This window comes from Styela clava, chromosome 13, assembly GCF_964204865.1.
Source record: "Styela clava chromosome 13, kaStyClav1.hap1.2, whole genome shotgun sequence".
Lineage (NCBI taxonomy): Eukaryota > Metazoa > Chordata > Ascidiacea > Stolidobranchia > Styelidae > Styela > Styela clava.
The window spans coordinates 7,562,868-7,588,086 of NC_135262.1; the positions used below are offsets into that span (position 1 = coordinate 7,562,868).

The 25,219-nt window shown below is 34.4% G+C and overlaps 2 protein-coding genes across 2 annotated transcripts; one reads left to right on the forward strand and one right to left on the reverse strand.

Annotated features, from left to right (window-relative positions):
- The first annotated feature begins 1 nt into the window (after position 1).
- Positions 2–11,765, forward strand: LOC120332298 (leukocyte receptor cluster member 8-like). Its single transcript, XM_039399515.2, has 15 exons — positions 2–266; positions 378–638; positions 720–969; positions 1,058–1,268; positions 1,708–1,851; positions 2,296–2,409; positions 4,661–4,759; positions 5,001–5,193; positions 5,284–5,426; positions 5,732–5,828; positions 5,982–6,098; positions 6,207–6,275; positions 8,017–8,149; positions 8,540–8,747; positions 9,361–11,765. Exons 1-15 carry the CDS (start codon positions 165–167, stop codon positions 9,515–9,517), a joined length of 2,298 nt encoding a protein of 765 aa, XP_039255449.2. The 5' UTR covers positions 2–164; the 3' UTR covers positions 9,518–11,765.
- Positions 11,766–14,004: 2,239 nt separating this feature from the next.
- Positions 14,005–23,792, reverse strand: LOC120332958 (cysteine dioxygenase type 1-like). The gene is made up of 5 exons (XM_039400305.2): positions 23,495–23,792; positions 22,430–22,507; positions 18,019–18,176; positions 17,769–17,938; positions 14,005–14,943 (listed from the first exon to the last, which is right to left on the reverse strand). Exons 1-5 carry the CDS (start codon positions 23,749–23,751, stop codon positions 14,908–14,910), a joined length of 699 nt encoding a protein of 232 aa, XP_039256239.2. The 5' UTR covers positions 23,752–23,792; the 3' UTR covers positions 14,005–14,907.
- Between the last annotated feature and the right edge of the window lie 1,427 nt (positions 23,793–25,219).

The following is a 25,219-nucleotide window of genomic DNA, read 5'->3' on the forward strand; positions in this document are numbered from 1 at the left end:
GATACGCTCATTAACTACAGTATAGTATTCGATAGCAAACAACAATTAGTTTTTGTCCGTAACTGCTCATTATCTGCAAGAGAATCGCGATCACTAAAAAATCAGTAGTAAAGTTGAGATTGTAAGTATAAGTTGAGCAAGGTTGTTAGTAGTCAGTATCCAACATGAATGAAATTGAAGCTCAAAATGAGAATCCGGAATGGGAAAAAGCAAGGAAAGCACTCGAAAACCTCAATCAAGACAAGAGTGGTAGCAATAACAGTAAGGTAAGTTATGAATTGAGGAATACATTACTTGAATCTGGTTTTCCAGTTCAATATTATTGTATTTTCTTTAGAATGCAGTAAACTAATAATCGAATCATTTTGTTTTTTCAGTATGGCAAAGGAACACCTAGGAATGGACCAGATAAGTTTTTTCAAGGTAACAACAACATGAGGAATATGGGATATCATCCTTCAGGTTCATGGGGTTCGCCATTTGGATATGGAGCCATGGGAGGGTATAGTCCAATGCAAAGAGGACCCTACCCACCTATGGGATACATGAACCAATTTGGATCGATGGGTCCAGGAATGCGTAGAGGATCTCCAATGCAAGGAAATAGATTTCGTATGGGAATGAATAATATGTCTCGAGTAAGTATGCAGTATTTCAAATGAAATGATTGGTGTTACAAATTGTTTTGAATGTTGACTATAACAAAATTCTTTATTTAGATGCCATCAAACCCTTATGGAAATTTATATACGGGATTTGGATCATCACCCAATGGCCGGAGGATTGATGATAGTCCAAACAAAAATGTCTCTAGTAGAGATCATAGAAATGACGACAATGAACCGCCTCTGCCTCCTGATTCATCTCAGGGCCCTCCTCCACCGCCACCAGGTTCTGAAGGGAAACCATCTTTCCCTAAACCAAGATTGCCCAATAATTCCTATCGATTTAGGCATGACAAAGGTCCAGGTAGGTCATTATTAATAGCGTTATGTAATTGGTTATGTGGGTTTCATGTATTACAACTTTAGAATATGATTTATTATGTTTTAATAAGGACCTATTCGATTTAATCTTGGATCAACAAAATCAGAGTCAGAAAAATCAAACCCAAGTAAAGAGAAGATGAGTGAAGGGAGATCATCTCGTAGTCCACCCAAGATAGATGATCATCAGATGAAAAATGATGAATCCAAAAATGAAACGAAACAACCTGATGGTGCAAATTCTTTTCAAATGGGGAATAAGTCTTGGTCTCCAGAATTAATGTTAGTAGTTTCTATTTGTTATATGCCGTAACAGTTATCAATTATTATGTGTTAACGTTTTCAAGCCTATCAACTTTCATGGTCACATCATCACATGCCCCTTTTGTTCGGTATGGTTGAATGAATTTTCTTTATGTACTTTGTGGCATAACTTGTCGTTAAATTTCCCAAATTACTTGATTATTTCTGCTAAGTAAAATTCAAACTTGCTCAAATTTGTTCCTGTCTAACTTCCTACACCATAATTATAATATTATATCATTTTACGAAATCTTATCTTTTATCTCACAGTTAAGTGCAATCTTCTTCACACTTACAAGGTGTTAGATTGTTATCACTTTTATCTTGGCACTTCACAATTGCTTCATTGGTACAGTTACAGAGCTTTTATCTGAATGTTAATAAGAAACAGTTCACTGACAAATATGTATTCTTGCAGGGAATATATTCAACGTTCATTTCAAGCGTGCACCTCTGAAAGTGATAAAGATAGAACAGAAGCATATTTGAAAAGTCTTTTAAATGAAAGAATGAAGAGTGGGGTGGCACATCAAATTGATTGGAATGTTGAACCTCTGCCTATGTAAGATTAAAATGAAGTTTTTGTTGTTGTTTTGTAGTAGGATGAGATCTTAGTTACAGAAATCTTCTCATCCAAATTAACCCAGGATAGAAAATTTGTCATTATGTAATTTTATTTAGGCTCACTTATATGTATCAAGAAAATTTATTGAAATCATGAAATTGAGATAAATGATCCTTAATTACCGATATGTGTAGACTGATGAGTATCAATAGCCTACTTATATTTTTAGGCTCAGACTATGACTGGGATTAAGTTTACAACTGTTTTGAGATTCTTGCTGCCATACTCTAGCTAATGTAACTCAGTAATCTAGTCCTCTTCAAGATTACCGGTACATATTAACAATTTATCAGTTGTTTAATCAGCCTGGCAATTTCTTATCAGGCTGCAAAATTGATTTCCCCTGATAATATCTCATAGCTTTCATTTTTTCCTACTCAGTGATCTGATAAAACCGAAACCAGAGTTAAAAATGGAATTACGAAATAAACTATCACAGAGACATGATAGCTCACCAAAGCAAAGTAGAAATACAGATAGAAGGAAAATTTCGAGGTTTGTAACCTTTACAAAGATAATATGTATAATTGTTCTATTTCATTTGGTATAGTCTTTTATATGACAAAATGTTACCAATAGCATGCAGTTACTGGCTAATACTGTACTTTTATTTTTGGCTTCATATTTGCCTAGCCAGTTATGATTAATCTTTCAAATGAATATTTGTTTTCTGTGTCATATTCATGAATCATATAAAATGTAATCGCTTTCAATAATCAGTATCCAATAAAGCAATGGTAGCAGCCTTTCATATTGCTTTTTTGAATATTGACCCGTAATCCTTTTCCGATCTGAAACCATAATACTGTTTACATATTCTTGTTATTGCAAATGGTTGTCAATATGGTATGTTCTGTAATGATTAGATTTGTTTTTGCTATGCTCCATTAAATATGATCAATAATGATTTGAACCAGGGGCGGACACCCGGGGGGGGCGAGGGGGGGCGGTCGCCCCCCCAATAATTTAGTAAAAAAATTTAATATATGTTGTTTCCGCCTTACAAAATTATCATTTCCGAAAAGTGCGATAGTCATAGTCAAACGCAATTAAACGGTTGATAGTTACCGATATTATAACTGTTTTCTTACAATAATGTGGACCAGAGCGCCTTGGAGCACCTCACATTTTCGTAAAACATGCGCGCCCGCACGGGTAATACTCCGTCTTCAAACGCACCGCCGATCACGCGCCACGGTTTTGCACTAATTCATTTTTGTACAATTTAATATGATTTTCTCATTGTCAAAATCTTTCAATAGTGTTATTGTTGGCACTTGCGAGAGAAGTGAAAGAGGCAAACTGTGTTTCATTACAACAATTAATTATTATCGCTAAAAAATTAACTAGATCTAAAGTTGTTAAGTACAATTTTCACCGCTGGACGTATCTTTTCACGTTATGGATTTCGTGCAAGGCCCAGCATAATTTGCGGGCAAAGATCAAAGCATTTACTATGTCGAAAAGTTGAGAAGCGGCATTATAAAATACTAAAAATAAAAACTGTAAACAATATAAGTTTTGCTGAGGCCCGCGACAGTCTAAAAACGCTTTTCTAGGCATCGAAAATCGCAAAATTTCGTGTGCTTACGGCACAAATTATGTTTGCTTGACCTTTAAAAACATTTCGTCACTAAAATCGAAACACGGTCAATTGTGAGCGGGATTTGCCTTTTTACTCATTACTTTTAAATTGACGTAGAAAATTTTCGTGTCAACAAACAAAGCTGGGAACGCGACTTTTCCCCGGTTTGTGTTCATATATAAGATAATTAAAGTATATTCGAACCCTTTTTGTATTTTTTTATGTATTTTTATTGTACTGAAATAACTTTTACTACGTGAGAATTGACAGAAAATTTACGGATTTTTCGGAAGGTTTCATCTTTAAAAATAATCGGAGTGACAACATTACGATTGAGCGGAGCCAGTGTGACAAGTACATCTCAAATTTATCGAATTCGCAAAATAGCAAAAATACGGATCAAAACAATATATAAACGGGCAGTTTACCACACATTTTTATGTCCGCGGATTGCCGTTGTGTTTTAGAGTGGCTCTTGTTTTGTCGACTCAACCGCAGTTTAAATTGAAGACAATTAAATTAATAAATCAAGACATTTTGAATTTGCCCGTATCGGTCTCTGATTGATTCCTTTGCACAAGTGAAAAATCATTTTTCGTTGATAAAGTCGGCTCTTTTAACAAGTGACGTAATCGCGGCGACTGTTCCGCGTGGATTTCGAGGCGGTGAATTTGTATTTTTGATTTACTAATATACTTTATAATTATTTTCATTGTATAAATTCAAATTGTACTATATGGGATTTTATATCAGATATCGAGATTTTTGTAACGGCGATAACGAGTTCGGAAGATTGCAAAAATAGGTATCAAAATTAAATACATCAGGCAGCTTATCTCATATTTTTATGTCCACATATCGCCGTAGTACTTTAGTTTAGTAATATTTTCATTTTGACGTAAGAAGTCGCAACCGCGAGTTACGTTGCACAATATTAAATTAATATGTAAGAACATTTTAGAATCTCGTGGCTCTCATGGATCGACAGAAAAATCATTACGCTTAAATAGGCGTCTCTTTCAACGAGCGCGTAATCGCGGTGCTTGTTGCAGACGGCAATGGGAAGTTCCGAAGTTCCGGCGCGGTGTTTTTTAGTAGGCGATCCAAGTTCGCCCCCCCAAAATTATGGAAAGTGTCCGCCCCTGATTTGAACATATTTAGATCATCACGAATAACAAGATATTCAAGGTCAACTAGCAGTTCAAAATCTCGTTCAAGGTCAAGATCGAACTCACCGAAAAGAAGAAGATACAGGCGAAGGTGAAAAAAGATTACATTCTGCATTCTCTAAGTTTTATGTTGCAAGTTTACATAATTTATGTTCAATTGCTAATTTTTTTTTCTCGCAGTTGACAAAATATTGGATAGGATATGTAATGAACATTGTGATTCAAACTTCTACCATTTGCTTTTATTATTTCTCACATAATTTATAGAATACATCATGTTTAATATTATTCTCAATGATATATCTTTTACCTGTTTTTGAACTTTTATTTAGTATGGAAAGATCATCTAGCGAAGATGACACAGTTTTCACGAGAGCAGGCAGAGGGCCGCTCTCTGGAAGAAAAGACAAACGAAAAGGAACCGCAAAGAGCCGTCTGGGGCCAAAACTAAAATTGGATCTTGAAAAGTCCGCATCGACACCGAAGACGCCAGCACAGACTCCAAATAAAAAGAAGGGGAAAAAGGTATAATCTATTGAATATTTGTGCTTTCAATGCTTCTTATTTCTCATCTGTTTTAATTCTTTGAAACGAATAAACCCCTTTTTTTTCTAGAACAAGAATACACCTTTTCGACTGGATGATCCTAACAAAGCGTTTAAGATGGCAAAACGAGCCAATAGATTTCAATCTCAAATCTCTTCCACCAGTGAAAAATTGACTTTTACCATCAACAATTATAATGCTAACAACGACGGGTGAGAGAGACATTTCACTATTAATTTATTTGTCTTGACTATACATGACAGTAATGTGCGTAAAATGCCGGAATTTGTTGTCAGTAAAGAAAGTGTAAAGGGATAAGAACTGACCCCTGTGGAACGCATTGAGCGCACCAATATTTCTACCTTTGAATCTTCATCGTTGCTCCATTTCCAGTGTCTTCAGAAAATAAAAAACTTCTCATCCTTTCCATCATTCCAGCCCACCCGATTATTAATGCTTTTTTGTTTTTAAGTGTCTATTTTCCTTTTAATATCAATCCGATTTTATCACTTTTTAGAGAGGAGATGGATTGGGAAAGTATGCAAGTTGTTGGTACATGCCAAGATATATTCAAGCAATATTTGAGACTGACGTCAGCACCCGACCCATCCACTGTAAGTTGTTGTCATGTTTTGAAATGCATTTCTTTTTGTTGTATCTTTTTATCCTTGAATCAAGAATGAACAAATATGGTGAAGAACTATGTTTCATATTTTATTTAATACGGTGGTGAAACAATTCAAACAAGCCATATTTCCACATTTTAGGTGAGACCGATGGTGATTTTGAAGGTTTCATTAGAAAAAGTAAAAGAAGATTGGATGGAAAAACAAGATTATAGATATACGTGTGAACAGATGAAAAGTATAAGACAGGACCTTACGGTATGTGTTTATGTTAATTTATAAATATTTTTTTATTAATCTGTCGTAATTAAAACATAGTAAGAACGCACCTTTTTTTCCTAATCTCCTTGTGTATTGTTTTAATAGGTTCAAGGCATTCGGGACACATTTACAGTAAAAGTATATGAAACACATGCGCGAATCGCCCTCGAAAAGGTATTTCATTTCCATAGAAGTTAATTTTTATTAGCAACGAATTGTAAAGTTAATGGCCGTACATGTATGGTGAATTTGAAGCAAATTTGATGACTAATTGTCAGCTTGTCCTTTTGCATCTTAACAACTTGTGAGAACCAGTAGTTGACTTTTCATGTCATCTCCCCTGGTTTCTCAGGAGGGCACGCGATCCTTGTTTACCCGCATAACGATTGGGGCGGTAAAAAAAAAAACTAATTGTCAGGATACTTGTATGGTGGCCCATCGTTGTCACGTGTAAAATTTAAAAAAAAATGAAAAAATAAAATGAAAAAGCGAAAATTAAAAAATAGTTGTGAAAAAACATAAAAATAATTGAAAAAAAAGAAATAAAAAAAAATTTAAATTGAAAAAAAAATTGAAAAATAAAACAAAACAAAAAAATTAAAAAAAAAATTAAAATTAAAAAAAAAAATTAAAAAAAAAAAAAAATTAAAAAAAAAAAAAATTTGTAAAAAAAAATTGGATAAAAAGAAAATAAAAAGGTTGACAACGATGGTCCGCCTCGTGGCCCATCGTTGTCACGCGTTTTTATTTTTGGAAAATTTGATGCTGCTTGGGACCAACGTTGTCAAACTTAATCCTACACGCACAAATGTGTTTCCTGGGTTTCTAACTCACTACTGATTTCCATGAGCAATATCCAATAAATTCAACATGAAAATGTTCTACAAATTCTCCATGCTACAAGTTCAACCACAAGCAATATATTTATAATAAGGATTAGACAATATAGAATTGGATACGAAAATTTGTTTTTACGTGTAGAAGGTAATTTAATTGGAAAATGCTGCTTAACTGCTCAGACACTCGTGCGATGCCGGTACGGTATCGTCTGACCGTACCGGTACCCATGCAATCACTCGTGAAAGAATGGGAGATGATGAGTGATTGTATGGCTACCGGTACGGTCAGACGCAAAGCGACTATAACCGACTACCGGTATTTGGTAAGACGGTACGGTACCGGCATCGCGAGTGTCCAGACAACTGAGTAGTTAAGCAGCATTCTCCAATTAAATTACCTTATACACGTAAAAACAAATTTTCCGAATTTTCGTATTCAATTCTATATTCTCTTATCATTATTATAAATATATTACTTCTTGTTGAACTTGTAGCATGGAGAATTTATAGAACATTTTCATATTGAATATTGCTCAAGAAAATCAGTAGTGAGTTTGAAACCCAGGGAACACATTTGTGCGCGTAGGATTATGCCTGACAACGTTGGTCCCAAGCAGAAGCAAATTTTCTGAAAATAAAAACGCGTGACAACGATGGGCCACGAGGCGGACCATCGTTGTCAACCTTTTTATTTTCTTTTTATTCAATTTTTTTTTTTTAATTTTTTTTTTTTTTTTTTTTTTTCTTTTTATTTATTTTTTTTTTTTTAATTTTAATTTTATTTTTTTATTTTTTTTATGTTTTTTTACAAAAAAATTTTTATTATCGGTTTTTTATTTTATTTTTTATTTTTATTTTCAATTTTACGCGTGACAACGATGGGCCACCATATACTTGAAAACTTTAGTAGGTTTTTTCTGACTTTCAGCACATAAACTGACAGAGCTATTGTCAGCATATTTGATGTGCCTTCGGTTTCATGGTGTGAGTACTGCAGTGCAAAAATATTTGAATGTGAATTCTGGTATTTTCCTAAATTGCCAAGTACTAATTTTATGTTGTATTGTAATTTTTAGGGTGATCACGAGGAATTTAACCAGTGCCAAAGCCAACTTCGTCAGTTATATTCAGAAGGGGTGGAATCTGATAACATACCAGAGTTTTTTGCATACAGTATTTTGTATTATATCTACACAAAAAATACAACAGGTGAGAATTTATCAAATATGAGTATTGGGTAATTTAATTTCAATTGCCTGGTATATTCATATGTTACCTTGTGTATTAATAAAGTATCAAAGAGTTGTTGTACTATAGGTTCATATTTGCAGCAATTTCTTGACTGTGTGCATGACCACTATTTTTGATCAATTTGCTAATGCAACAACCCCCTACTGAAATATTTTTTACTTTTGGAGAACTTATTTTAGCGTACAAATATTCACTTCATTTATGGTACATCAGAGAGTTATTTTTCAACAGGCTGAGTCATAAAATAGATAGCATTTTGACTTTTTCATGCAGGTCAAACTGACCTTTGACATAGGACTGGCTGAAAATTTGAATGAGACATTTTACTAACTTGAGTTATGTTTTCAGACCTCACTTCTGTAATGGTAGCTATAACTCCGAAATTACGGGAGGATGATTGCGTGCGATATGCTTTACAAATGAGAGAAGCGTGGACATCTGCAAATTATAAAAGATTTTTCTCACTCTATCAAAATTCTCCAAGAATGGCAGGTTACCTTGTTGATAAATTTGCTGATAGAGAAAGAAAAGAAGGAATAAAACGAATGATAAAAGCGTATGTATTTATTATTGTCTTAAACAGTCTAATTATTTCAGTATTAAATGAATTCTAACTTTTTTGTGAATTATCGGTTAATTCAGTATATTAGACTAATGTTAATGTGATTCAATTATTTCATCAGTTAAAGCAAGTAACATCTACCAAGTATATGTTGTTATCATTTTACAAGTTTCATAAATTGGTTTAAATTTCAAGTAACCATAATATTTAGTTCAGTTCTAGCCTAAGGTAAGTGCTGCTCTTTCAGTTTTATGTTCATATTTTTATTTTGTTCACAAAAGATTATATGTTCGGCTGGTATAGCCCTAATAAAATGGAGCAGTTTAACATATCTGCCTCTCATTTTTCGAGTTTTGAGGTTCAATACTGTAACTTTGAAATTTGTTTAATCATAAAGATTCGAATGATCAAAAATCAATAATCCTTTGTTAATGTTCCAAATAGTTTTGTTTTGTTTTAGCGATATCATTTATACAGGGATTCATTAGTGCTAGAATATTTCTGTTTTTTCACTCTGAAAAGCCATCCTTATTATTGTAATGTTTGGCATGCTGCTTGGGAAACATGCCATTTCTCTATTTAATCTGTTATGTCTCATTTCTATTAGTTTCCGACCGAATGTACCGGTTGAATACCTGACAAAAGTGCTGGCGTTTCCAACCGAAAAAGATTGTATCAAATTGCTCACGGAAATGGGTGTCTCCCTTACACCCGATCAATCAAAAATCGATTGCAAAGCCAACCAATCCGTTTCACAAAGTTAGTAAGGTTAATAAGGGTCGTCTTTATACCCTTGCTTGGTGCGTCGTTGTCGTTTTAAATGTATGAAAAGGAAGTATTTCTGTCCTTCTTCGGTCGTTTGAAATGCATAGAAGAAAAGGGAAGTAGTTATCCAAAGCTCAATGAAGGTGGTTTCCATCTAAGCCATCTATGTGAACTTTTTAAAAGTACGTAAGTTTTCGACGCAGTATTTTAGCTTTATCGGCGGTGAGGAAAGTGAATCATGATCGGCATATGCAAATATCGCGATTCATTTTGTCAATATTCTATCACCTGTAAGCCAAGCAACCTCTGTTAGTAAGTATCTTCACTGGAGTGGTGGAAAGGATGAAAAGAAGTCTGAAGACACTGGGAATGGAGCAACGAAGAAGATCTGAAAAAGGAAATGTCAGTGCGCTCATTGTGTTCCACAGGGTTCAGTTCTTGTCCCCTCACACTTTCTTTTCCATGATGGCGAATTCCGGCATCTTACGCACATTGCTGTTACATATAGTCAAAGCAAATCGTACAGCAAGTGCAATTTGAGTATTTAGAAAGTCTAGTTTCTTTCTTCGAATCAAGGAAATCAATATATCCTCGAGGTACCTCTGTGCTATCTTTATATTCAATAGTGGTGTTGCGTCATCTTCACTCCATGGTTTTTTAAGCAGGTTACATCACTCACTCAATACACAAATGCCACCAAGATCCAGTTACTCAAAGTATAAATGCCTAATCTTGATGCCTCTGTGGCTCTTCTTTTCAGCCATCATCTATCTACACACATGCCTGTACCTCGTTTAGAAAAATGTGTCTATATGGATTCTTTCCGTCACAGCCAGATGTGCCAAAAAGCTGGAACCAGGAAATATCTTAGCAATGTCGATGAAGTCTCAGAGTGGAAATCAATCCAATCATCTTAGTTTTTGATGTTTTTATTCAATTCTTGAAATATAATTATGTAATGAGGAGTCCTGGTTTTTCAAAGAGAATATCCGGATTGCGGGGCTCTGCCTTTCAAGATGGAAGCTTTCTCAATCCAGAACTGACTTAGGCACGCGTCTCGTCATATTTTTGTTTTCCTCCGGGAAGTTTTAATATTTTTTTGATCACAGCAAGCAGGCAATTCCGACAGAAGATTTTGCTATGAATGAAGAAATGGGGTCAATCGGCATAAAAAAATACAAGAAGATATAATCATCATTGCCTATGTTTTGTATCGAAAAATCCAGTTGATGATGAAGTAACATGGCAAGATATTTTTCAACGCCGAATGTGTCTATTTGTTGTATCCGTCTTTGCTTAAGTTTCATTATGTTTTTGCAGCCATGTCGTTTTCTTTTGACTTTATGTAGATTATTTTAATATGATGATTATTTAAATCTAGTTTCCGAAAACAGATGTGCTTAAAATTGCTTGCTTAAAAAAAATAATATGGGAGTACAGGATGATCGTTCCCAATAAACAGAACCCCTAATTTTTTTTTAATTCTACAAAATGGAGAAAATTTAACACTCTTATTCATATTTGTATCAGAAAAATTTAGTAATCTAGGACGCTTTGCATTAAAGGTATTTTTTCTTTATAGTGTTCCGTTTTTTTGGGGGTGACCCTGTATTTTCTGCTATTTTTATACTGATACTATGAAAGGAGCTAAGGTTGTTTAAGTGCGCTGATCCATTTTTATTCAAAATTGTCCGCGATGGTAATAGTAATTGAAAAAAAAAAGGATATCATGGTCTTATGAACCTGCTAATATCTGTGTAGTACAGCTTCCAGGACCCACCTGTTATAAGTTGGGGCCCCTGATATATATATATATGTTTCTATTTTATTTTTATGCGATGATAGCCAATAGAACGTGGTTACATAAACTTTTATTTACGTCATTTCACACGAAAAGTAGCAGAATTTGCATCTCCAAAATTGGCCACCGGATTTACTCCGCGCTCGCTTTGAACTTTGTTCATAATAAAATTCTTGGGATTTATGACTTTTTGTTACCTTAAATTTTAATCATGCGATTAATTGAAATTTATTGAGCATGTAAACTCGTGTTTGTTTTCAAATGAAATTTGGCGTGTGGTTGCATCCTAATTTTTCGAAATCCCAAATGACAGCCCATAGAAGTTTCTGCCCAACTTGAATTTTCAGTGCTCGGTGACCAGTATATTAAGCGCCTTTGAGTTAGAATTGTCTTTCTGTACTTTTTTTTTGTAAAATATAACATATGGTACATAACATGAAAGCGTATTCGTTTGATTGTTTGTCTTGCATAAAAGTTTAAGTTCACGGTCTGGGATACTTCGCTGTATGAGTGAAATGTGTGCGGTATGATAGTGGGAAAAATATTCCCGCGATTGCAGATTGTTTTTCAACAAAGTTACGAATGCAAGTTAATATTCTGTTCGTTAAATTGCGTCCCTGGCCAAGTCTCCTGCGAGTTCTAAAATAGATAGCATTTCACATTTGTTGCAATGAGCTGAGAATTTGGTCGATGACATGACAAGGTTTCAGATATATATGTTATGCTAGATTCTGTGATGTAATTTTCAAAGACATGTAATTATACCAGTCCCACCATCCAAGCGTTTGTGTCGTTTCCATTAAAAAATTTATACCTGTGGTGCATGCCTGTCGAACCACTGTGGTATTCTGCAAGCTTCCGTTGAATACTCAACATTTCGAACATCCGTGAGGGAAGGGAGGCTTAAAATGATCCATCTTCAATTGATTGAAGTGTGAATTTATTGTCTATCTCTTGGTTGCCTTTTTTCACAAAACACTGCTTGGAATTGCAAATAGGTTTTCGAACGAACATGAACCCACCTCGATCATTATGGTTTAACCTTGGATTCCAATGTGTTGAAAAAATTGTCATTGGTTGAAATTACCATTGTTGTGCCATAATGACGTCTGCGGTAAGGGTGTTTTCTGTTGTATTTATAAGTTTTGCTGGTTGGAATGGGAATAACTGCTAGGCAAAAATTTTAACTTTAGAGATCGAAAACTGAAATGATATGTCGAGAACGTTGTAGACACAAATCATTCATTTGGTAGCTGGGATGGGTGTTATACCGTATATTGATTTTCATGAAATATATATTCGAATTTTATCATCCAAACACGATTTTGCAGTTATTCTGCTTTCGATTTTTAGCGTATCCGAAAAACTGAGCTACATTTTAGTATTAGGTTACAAACAAGGTGTCGTTCACGCAAATTAAAACCCCGTAATAGAATATTTCTGATTGGGCTTACCATACGTCCCGCTTTTCAACGCCTTGTCCCGGTGTCCCGACAGGTCAGCCAAATGTCCCGCTTGGGCGTTCAACTGTCAGCATAATACACGAAAAATACCTATTAGAATGTTCTTGATACTGTTGTTGCTTTGTAGCGTACCGTTAGCCTTCTTACTGAAGGTGGATGCGTGGTTTTTTTTGTTTCGTTGTTTTGTTAGATAATTGCTACATTTGTTGCGGTTACGGGTGCTTGACGTTAACGTAAATTTATGTCTATTTTTTGAACTGAAACCGATATTTAGGCAGACAGCGCATGAACTTTCGATTACAATATTGCCAATGAAGACGGTCGGGATGGTTTTAAATGTAGGCCCTCAATGTTAAATTTAAAGGTACAAAAATAACAGCTATGGTCTTTGGAGGCGTCCCGCTTTGAGATCACAAAAATATGGTAACCCTATTTCTGAGACATATGTGTAAACATCTAGCTAGATACTGTAGTCGATTTTCATTTATCTATGCCTTGAAGTCAATCCGCTCTGAACCATAATTTATTATATCCCGAGATAGACATGACATCCCAAATTAAACTGCGGCTATGTCAAAGTCACGGACAGACGGCATGTTGGTTAGGTTGTGTTGGCCAAAAAGGGAAAAGTACATCATTCACAGCTTTTCTGGGGCCAATTTTGGGTACTTCTGGAGTATGCGCACCAAGATGTCGCACAACCTGAACCCTAACCTGGTACACAACCTGAGTTCAGGTTATGCGCCATCTTGGTGCGCATACTTCAGGAGGTCCAATTTTTGATTATTGCAACTAAACTATATCTCATCGGATAACATATGAAAATTAAAATACTTCATTTACAACTAATAGTTTAAAAATGAACGATAACACGCAAAACGAGGCAATATTTACATCCATGCTTGAATACATATCTGTGTGAGCGAACGAAGTGTCTAAGCGGCTGGAAAAAGAACAATAGTTACGTCAATGATTAGTTATTATCACGGAAATAAACAAGGACATCGAAGATCAAGGAAACATCCATACTTTCTTTCTCTTTTGAAACAGATGTATTTTGACCAATTGTTGAAATGTTCCACCTGCTATATTCTTATCCCTATTCCTGTATAATTCTATCAGTTGTCATTATGCTTCTCAAAAATTTTAAATCCAAGTTCATATTTTTTGAAATGGTTCCAGGAACGTCATACAGGCGAACTACAATAATGAAACAGCCAACTGCATTAGTCAAAATGTATTGAAAAAACATAGAGAACTATTACAGTATCGTAAAATCAAGAACATAGCAATACTCTCAAAAATTATGTAACAATCATTGTCAAGGAAGCATGGGCGGCACATGGAATAAGCCCCTTTTCGATCAAATAAAAATTGCAAATGTGTATTCTGAGCGAAAGCATACCTACAGGAATTTCTGTACATAAAGAGCGAAAAATGTTGCGATTCGCTGACAAAATGTGAATTATAAACAAAATTAATAATTCGTTCATTCAAGTTTTGATGCGGCTGGTGATGACATAACTGTGGTTGTGTTAGACTACCTGAAAAAATTTGAACTGATCGATATTGTGCACAAACCGTCACTTCCCATAAATTCTGGCAATGCAATCAAGTCATGGACAATAGTTGGTGAATTTTCATTCATCAATAACTCTCGTCTTCTGGTGGATTTTGAACTTGAAACTCTACAATTAGCAGTGACTTTTAAAAATAAAATATCTTAGTTTGTAAAACAATCAATAAAAACTAAAAAGTTGGCCGGATGAGAGAAATATGGAACAAATAAAAAATGAATGAAAGATTGTGGCTCGAAACTATGCTGTAAAACAGTTGGTTTAAAAATATGATCAGAGTAAAAAAGAAATTACAATTTCTAAATCGATTTATATATATTGAAAACCATACCATATAGTAAATTTTGTACCGTAACATTTGACATAAACCACCAATTTTATAATTGTTGTTCATGAAAGCAAGTAGAATGCCTTCCCTACTGCTAGAATTGCTTGTATATATGTACTGAGAAATTCTTTAAAGCTTTAGTATCTAGCATCAATATACACGCTGTCTCAAGTTTGATCTAATAATATCAATGATCTGCAGTGAACAGTTGAAATTTCGTTCAGTTGTTTTCGCCTTCGGGTTTGCAGGGTTTGACCTGAAACATAAAGGTGAAAAAATAATAGAAAGGATAGGATTATATTTATGTAGGAAATGAAGTGAAACGTTTGCTACTGAAACCTCCGGCATTGGCTCTAGCCATAATGACGCCACATATTACTTCATAAGGCACGTGATACCCAAGCACAGCATTATTTCCGGCGGGAAATCACACAACTGGCCGTTGGCTACATAACCATTACTTGAGAAACTATTCATTACAGATTATTTGTCACAATGGCGGATATATGAAAAAGATACGCCACGCTGTTATATAGCCAAGCCGATTTCCGCCTGGCCGATTTTTGTTGGTGCGTCTACAATTTCCATGTCCGTGACTTAAAGTGAAGATTTCTTTTTGGCGCGCATTTAATGGAAAAATACCGGTACGCGTCGATTAAGTAATAAGTAGCCTATGGCCAGCGTTCAGTCAGGCGATTTTTTTTTCTGACGTACGGCCTATTTGTAATGTGTACATATGAAGCAATGGCGGTCGTCATGTGGTTGGACATGGACAATCATAAAAATACCTATATTCTTTCACATTCTGTAAAAAGAGATCACAATAATTTGCCAACGGCTCACCAGACCTAATTCGATAAAATAAATTCATATTCCCGAGTTTTTAGAACTTTAAATTTGAATTTTCAAGCCTACAACTAAATTTCAATTTCAATTGACTATTGTTGTAAATCAATCATATTTTACGGGCCGTTTTTTGTTTGCTGTCTGCGGCCTTCAGTTATATTCAGTACAACATATCGGCAGCATGCTTTATGATTTGAAAAATGAGAAAAATGAGTGCATTTGTTTTGTCTAGTTATTTCAACTTGATTTGATAAATACCATTCTACAAAAGTATTCTATAAAAAAAAAACTGTGTAAAACCAACATAGCATGAGACAAGCGTACTGTCTAGCAAACACCGCCAAAAATGTTTCTTGGAATTTAAGGAGTATAGTTATAAAGCATTTTAATTATAAGTCCCACGACGCATACCGCATGAATTCCTAGACTTGAATAACAGTTTAACCTTGATCGTATAATTGCCGAATGCGCGTTTTGCCACAGGGAGGTATAATTATTATCAACAATGTTATGTGATAGTCCAATCGCGTAGTCTGAGTGTCTCTTACGAAAACTTTTATTTTTTATTTCACCTTCTTTCCCTACATTTCGCAATGTCCAGATTATTATCTACTCCAATATAGAGCATGTTTAATAGCCTGAAGGTATCGTTAGAAACTAGTTCCAAACACGTTTTTTTCCTGCAAAATTGCCAAATACATGGTTGAAAGACGAAAATAAAAGACTCTTAAATATCAAGAGACATCCTCACGACACACTATGTCTGCGGTTTGTCTTTTTGACAAGGTAAAATGTTGCCGACATTCTTATATACAGGTTAGATACACACACAGTACTGCTTTTGTAATATTGCAGCCCATACCGTTTTACGAAATTCACCATAGATATATAATTGGGCTTGTCGGTTCCCGTTCTGCGCGATTTGTTTTCTTTGTTATTTTTATAATAACCAGGATTTACTTTAACAATGGGTACTTTCCGTAAGCCTATGAAATCGTATGTCATAAAATGGCGATTTCCGAGCGTTAGTAGGAAGAAATTCATAATAATATAAAATAAAAATGTGTAATAGTTACGTTCTCATTTAGTACTATGCTGAGCTTTTCCTTTAAGTAGGTAATAAATACCTCCCATCGAAAACAGAATATACAACTATTTATAATCGATTATGTTGGGTTAGGTTATAAGTTATAACCAATTCACCTACGGCTAATGCCCGTAAACACAAATTTTCATCGGTTTTTGCACTTCTATAAACCAAATGATATGTATAAGCACGGTGAAGTGGATTGGAAAACACTTATTCGCTGTGGATCATGATGTATTCTTAGAAAGATTGAAAATAAACTGGTGTGTTATCATTATAAGACCATTGTGTTTAAAGCAATTGCTCTTGTATCCGCACTTACCATTGACAATTTTAAATATTAATCTTATCGGAATTCACCTTTAAATTTATATACGTAAATGCGTAAACCCCCGAAACGAAACGAAGGTAGTTTTGAAAGTTAATGTTAATGATATATTCAAATTTACTATAAGTGTGTGGTATTTATGTTAATTTCATCCTGTTATATATTTGAGCTCATTTATTTTTCTCGGTGCCTTATTCTATAGTCTTTCTGCGCTGCATTCATCTCCCGGACTCAAAATTCGAATATGTTATGAAAACAAACCGTGTGTTTATCTATATTGTTACGGAAGCCATTCATATAGTAATGAGGTACCATAGTCTCATCCATTTACTTCAGCCATCATGTGCAAGTTAAAACAACAACATATGCTACAAAATAGTATTGTTGTATAGCGGAATGGCGTATCTAGAAAAGCGCGGATACCCAAACAAAATGGCGAGCAATCTAACAACAGACGTTATTTTAAAAGGCGCGAAGTTCCAAGAAGTGAACAGGCAATCACAAAAACGATACAATACCCTATTGAAACATGAGTGGTTTTATCGAAGTATCAGTAAAAAACGTATTTTCAGAAGCATTTTTTAAAACACTGCTTCGAATAAAACTTCCCACTATTTAGGAACGATATTTGAATTCGAATTATTTAAATACGACGCACAATAGTAATATCGCACATATAATATATCAGTTGATCTATGTATGTCTGCGGAAGTCTGACCTTGGTCAGACGAAACGTTACAGAAATATATATGTGTTAGTGTGCAGAAAGACTATTGAATCACTTGGAAATAAATTTTGTTAATCTGAAGGTAAAACTTACGTAAGGCGTTCGCTCTCCGTATTTGCTCCAGAACGTAACTTTACACCTTGTAATATGACCGCTTCTTTCATCGAAACTCTGGCACATATCGAATGGTGGAGAATAAAGATGGAGACTTACTGCTCGTTCTGTGTGAGACTTGTTTTCAACTCGATGGAGACCATATGAATCTAGGATAGTAAAATTTACAATTTATTTTTTAATTATCAATTAATTAATTACAATTGATATTTACAAACGTATATCTCACCATTGATATATCCGACTTCGTTTTCTTTGAGAGAAAATGAATTTTTCTGTTTCATTACTGTTTTCTTTTTACCTTTAGGCCACTCATACAAAGTCTCTGTCAAGCTTCCACCGAGCATTTTGTAAAAACAATGTGAATCGGAATGATCGTGAATTGAACTGTAAAAAGTGAAATATTCATATATATTAAAAATGTTTCACTTTTATTAAAAATATTGATCTAAAAATTTATAACATAAATTTGCGGTTATGTCAGATACAATACAACAATCATAACCAACCAGGGGCTTAGACAGAAATTTTCAAGAAAGTGGGATCTGAAATTTCTAATTGCCAGGTAGCGAGCCCGGAAAACGTGGGGTCCGGCTCCCATGAACCCTCCTTCCGAACATAGTTGAATGCGTGGTTGAGCGATTTGAGTGATGAGGGGAAAATTGACAATCGACCACTGTGTCCGGATTAGAAAAATCCTTCGATAGACATTTAAACGCTTAGCAAACTCAATGCTTTTTCAGTTTCGGAAGCAAATTTTGGCTTCTGTTTTCACCGTTAAAAGTATAAAATTGAAACCTCGGGGAATTTAAAATTCCGATTCCAACTCCAGACAGTTTGCAAATACGACTCCGGACAACAGTAAAATGCCAAATATATGAACTATCGACCTAGTTGCTTTATCCAAAACGCTGTGGAGTTTAAAAAAGGCAGACAACTCAATGTGAACTTGAAATATATTAAAAAGAAACAGAATAAAAATCTGATCTATGTACGAGTGATATCTGATCGCTGTATGTAGCTGAAAAGTGTTCACACCGTGGTCACATGACAAAAAGTCGCTCGATAACTATAAGGTCGCAACTGTACAAGACGTGGTGGCGTTCGAAACATAAAACTATTGTTCTTGTGAATGTGATCAAATGATGTTGTGGAACTACTACATTGCGTCACTTAGTTTGGACGCAATCAGAATTGATATCGAAAGCAATATTGCAAACTATTCACAACAAATGATCTCTTAGACCCGTAACAGAATGTGGGCGGATTTTTGCCTCAACAAATTAAATGTGTGGTATAAATCTTAAAGGTCCCATTAGAGTGACGAAATCACTGAAGAAGGAATTATATGGAAATTGTGCAACTTGTGAAAAACAAGCGTGTATTTGCCGAATTATACCTTACGTGCAAAAATGCACGATGGCTGAAGTTCAAGCTCATATTTATGTCATCCTAAAGTCAAACATATAAAATTTACACAACCAATAACAAGTTAACCTACGGTCACAATATCACGCGTTAGTGCAACCTATATTAACCCCGGATCCGGCAAGAAGTTCCACGAATCAAGGGCGTTCTATTGGGATTCAAAAACGCGCCACCGAAACAATATATGACTCAATGCCAAATAGTATAACTTGATTGGTCGAAAAGGTGGGCGTTCACAATCAGTATGAAAAATCATTCAGAGCAAGCAACTAACATACATTGAATATGCTATTTATCTATAATCTACACTTGGTCAGTTGATATTTAATGGAATTTCCTGTTTTACAAGAATCTAAATTACTATCTAATCTAATGCATAGGTAACCGCGAGTATTTAGCCCGCATGCGAAATAAACAGTCTCAATCTTAGCGTAAATTTTGAGACTGAAATGTTTCACAGAAGCCGCAAGCACTCACCCAGAACTAAAGTATCCATTATCTTCGAGACGCGATAAAGAGAAACTAAATACGAATAACTATTCATGGGTTGGCCTACGAGAAGACACTGAAAATTAAATTTTAAAATAGTCTGGTGGTTTCAGTGGTTCCCAAACTAAAAATACGATAAATCAATTTTTTTTATAAAAAACACTTCTTATTCCCCCACGTTTAGAACGTGACATAAAATGATAAATTCTGTTAAATCAGCATTGAAATGAAGGGTACTCCTGAAATATGCGCACCAAGATGTCGCACAACCTGAACCATAACCTTGTACTCAACCTGAGTTCAGGTTGTGCGCCATCTTGATGCGTATATTTCAGGAGGTCCAAATAAAGGTATGCGACTGGCTTTATCGGACACTCAGACGCGTTTACACTATCGTGTATATTATGTACAAAAACAACTTCGCATTGTTTAATGTCCATGTATTATAAAACTCTATTTCTTTTTGTTGCGCAGTGAATTGGAAAAGTTTGAAAATCTCTGGATTAGAACATTCAGAAAATAGGCAATGTGTATTTCTTTATTTTAATCAATGTTTTTAGCGAGTTATTTTGCTGTTTAGATAGGTAAAGTTGAACCAAACACAAACAGTCTTCCTCGTTACAGAGACTGTATTATACAATTAAATTCTCGATTTGTTTATAATATTCAAACCATTGTTTACTCGCCTACGGGAACGATCTCGACGACTAGAATAGAGATAACAAACAATCTGAAAGTTTAATCTCAACATTTAAATTTTGAACGTCAAGCGTTTTTTGTTCCTGTTTATTTTGACACTAATGCTGAAGGCGATTTTGAAAAACGTTTTTTTTTTGCCACTGTAGCTGAAATGATTAAAAGTTATTTATAAAGGTATCAAAGTTATAGTCCTAAGAAAATTTTGAACACAGATTTGGTAAAGCCCAGTATTAATAGGACACGTTATTAGACGCCATAATCAATTCTTAATTTGAATGGATCAAAAGTGGAATACAAGTATAACTTTTCATGCCAGTTCTACAAACCGAATACACACATTTTTACTATCTCAGTATCAGTTTTAAAAAGTACAATTCTGCTAGCAACGCAATATCTCTTTTTTTTCGTACATCAATTTCTATACTCAGAAGTGGAAAATGTGATATGGTCTAAATTTAGTTATCGGCTCCGTCGTAGACTTCTAAAACAAGGTTTAAAAGCGGTTTTATTGAAAAAGTGGCGGAAATTTATATCACATAAACAATGAAATACCAGTCAACTTAAGTTAAATAAAATAGCGTACATCCACCCATTAACACCCTGAATTAAATACTGCAAAACACAAGAAATTAAGTGGTGATGTACACATCAGGAAAAACGGGAAAGCGACACAGTCGGTAGTGGATTTTTTTCCATTTGGATTCTTACTTAAGCCTGCGCCCGCTTTCAAATCATTGACAAGTACCTCATTAGCATAGAAATTGTTAGTGATTCAGACTCGTGCCTTTTTACAATTCAATCTGTAAATGGAACCGTACACGTGTATCTTTAATTGATTCTGTTACCGTTGCAATTATTAAAAATTTTTGTCGTGGTGATGTCCAGACGGAAATATGAACTCATGAAACGGGTACGGGTATTTTTTACGTCATAATGACATTTAAAAGAAATGTATTTTGATGGAATGCCAAATGGGACACTTATTGTCGGCTGACGATGACATGAAGTTATTTTTCACGTTCGCGATCACTAATACAGTTGGCGCAACACGTCAACCATTTGTTTGCACAGACATTTTTCAACTCAGACAACGCCCACACACACCCCTTTTTCCACACACCCACCGACCGCATGGTAAGAGTCGTCTTCAATGACCATCGGTCATAAAAATTTCGCATACATAGCAATCATGTACGTAATGCAATCAATCATAATTTGAAAAGTTCCCGGCATGCATTACAAATTAACTAGCTGATTATTTTGATAGATTATTAATTAGTAATTGTCAAACAATTATCGCCACGGCCTTTAATGCATATTTCGATTTGAAGCCGTTAATTTTTCAAATATACACTGAATGAATGAAAATCGCATTGAATTTATCATTATCGAGAAATGATATATTTTAGTGAAACTTAAAGAATTTGTTATGAGCGAAAAAGTATATAATAACATTGAAGTATGGCACCAAGACCAAGAATTATTTTATCCCCCATCCGCCTAAGTACTTTAAAAAAACTCTAGAATATTAATATAAAAAAAAATTAAAAATTTTTCCAATAGAACAGTAGAGAGAAATTAAAATTTAGTAAATAATCAAATGGGGGATATCAAGCGTCCCCGATTTCTTCTTTTCAAAACGGCATTTTATCCCATTTTACCATTTTATTTTATTCAATGACGTCACATTTCTGTTCATTTTTTATTATTTCTTTTTAACGTCTCAATCATATCACAAAACAACTGATGGTAAAGTTCCATACATGCGTTTACAAAATATTATGATTTTTCGTATATAAGCCTCAACAATTCAAGCTCCTAAAATGTCCTGAACAAATAAAATACATTTACGTCAGAGAAGATATACAAAGAAATGAATCATTTCCCTTTGTTGTTTTCAAAAATAGCGGATGAATACGAACATATCTATAATATAAATATAAGCAGTAGTCATTCGCGTCAAATCCTTTTTCATCCAAATGATGAAAAAAGTGTTATATTCGAGTTTATAAAATCTGTCTTACCTGCCGTGACCTTCTCCCCAACATAACAAGATAAGATTATATTTTCCGTTTCCGATATCGACGAGATTTCTTGTGTACCTGGATAAAACATACAAAAAATCATTGCTAAATCATATTCAATAATTTTGGTATGATTTAAAATTTGCGTGGTTTAAAATAAATATAAACTTATGTAAATTTCCGTTTCGAAAAATATTTGTCAAAACTATTTTATATTGTCTTTATAAACGTCATATGATTATGAATACTGTTTATGGATCGAAGAATGAACCGGAACATTTTTGAAATATAATTGGGTATTATAACCAGTAGTTTTCCAGCGAGCTGTTGTCGGAGGCTTCGGGTTATACGTAATTCAGATTTCATAACATATAACTCATCAATACCGTATTCAACAAATAAAATTTGGTAACATAAATTACAGAAAGATTCCGAGAAACGAAAGTTTCGTAGACTTAACCAATCTAAATACACACTCTCGTAGTGTATGTACCAGGTTAGGGTTAGGCAATAATTTTTTTCCGTTTTTATTCCGTTTTTCCAGACAAAGCATGAAGCGCCAAATAATAAAACTCTTTGAGCAGTATTTTTTTTAATATCAATATTATATAAGGTGATAAATATATATATAAAATAATTTGAACGGCATAAAGATAGATAAATTCACATTAGCAATAAAAATATAAAACATTTTTATACGGTATAAAAGTGATGGCGATTTCTAAAACAGATATCTGTTATCGTCGGCGGTTTGATTTGATGATTATACATAAATATAGCATATTTCAATTATTTTTTGACAAATAATAAGGAAAAAACGATTTCGGCTAGAAGAATCAGGAAAGGAAAGCCTGCCTTCAATAGGGATAATATATCTCATTATAGTCCTTTCTGAGATACCAATTTACGCTAGCTCATTGCATTCGTGTTTGACGCTTGTCCATATATGGGCAATAGACTACCGGCGCTCTGCACGATTTTTAGGGTGATTAAAAATAGTCGAGCGATCGTTTAAAGTTCGATTTCGAAAAGAATATCATATAAAATTATCAAAAATTTGCTTACTTGTGTGCATCAAACTTTGCATATTTATGCCAATCCGAGGGATTGCTTTTATATTCTGACATGTAACGCTTGACTTCATCAATATTCACGTGGTCAGAATCAAAAAGCATTTCCAATCCTTTGATCATCGAGTCCATGTTATTAGGGGCCGGTAATACAACATTTTTATTCTTTTTCGGGTAAAATTTTCGTTCCTGATGGTCTTCGATACCCATATCCGACATTTTATCCCCAATTTGTGCCACTTCAGTAGACATTGTGAGTATATAGTGTTATTAAAGGTATATTCTATAAAAACACAAATTTAAAATATTTCAATTTAAATATTGAGTGAAATCAGCCAATTTCATTACTGTCACGTTTTCACTCCAGTGGTATTAGTTTGACCTTCAAATGTTTTTACAGTATTATGCTTTGGTAGGCGAAATAATAAAGAATTTAATGAAGATAACTCAACCATATAAATTTTTCTTACTATTATTAACCACCGTCAAGTCCGTATCCTGTTATACCTGCGAGCTTAACTCCCAAGAGATCAAACAAATCTAATCGTTCTAAGCAAATTCACAGCACTCACTCAAGAGCACACTGACATACGAGAAAGTCGTAGGTGACAACTCAAATAGGGCGCGCTATTGAAACGTAGACTCAATAACGCGACGGTACATAATGACCGACGCCAGAATTTTTGACTGTCTTCTTGGAAACAACAGTTATTTAAGCGCACATAACTGTAATTTTCTAGAAATAACTTTTATAAGTGAACCTTCATACTGATGAATACTAACTCTTGAACATGACAGCTATTATTGCAGAATTTTATCACTATATTATTGATATGAGTTTTCCACTTTTTTTTTATCCACGTACGGAATGGATATGTTAACTTGCGCAATTGACATTGAACCTAAACTTAAAAAACAGCGCTTTAGGAAGTAACGCATCTAAATAATCATTATCTAAATAATCACTGGTAAGCTACAATTTCGTCCAATACTTTCTACCCACGTACGAGATGAACTAATATATTAAATTGCGCAATTGTCATTCAACCTAAACTTAAAAAAACGGCGCTTTAGGAAGTAAAGTATCGTAGACATTAGACAATTATCCAAATAATCATAGATTGTAAAGTTACAATTTCGATTCAGTATACTTTACAAAACTGAAACTATAGTCCAGTCGGCTCGAAGCTCTGTAGTTTTACACTTAAATTTTGCTGGTAACAGGATGTTGGCGACTGCAACTATTGTTCTCGGTAACGCAGCAGAACGGCGTGTCACGCTTTCTGCCGCAGGCCTAGTTGAAAAGATAGGTTAGGATTCAACACCTAAAATATTTTTATATATTTTAAGTTATCGCCCTCCATCTACAGCCAATCCGCTTCACAATGACTTATTTGGTAATATTTGTATTAAATTCATTTAAATATCCCCACAGTGCGTAGCCTACTTGCTTTACGTAACATGAAAAGAAGTCTGAATAATATTCAATATCAAACAATAGACGCAAAGACCGGAATATCAATAAGAAAGGAAAAACAAACTCAACTACGCCCGGAAGCACTAGTGCTTGGTTGATAGATCACTAAATGACCTGCGATTACGCAGCAATCACATCACATATTGATTTAAATATTAATTTGCAAAATGAAGCACCATAAGATTGATGAATCAATAAATGCGTTTTGCGTAATTTCATATAACACGAAATCACAGCTATCAC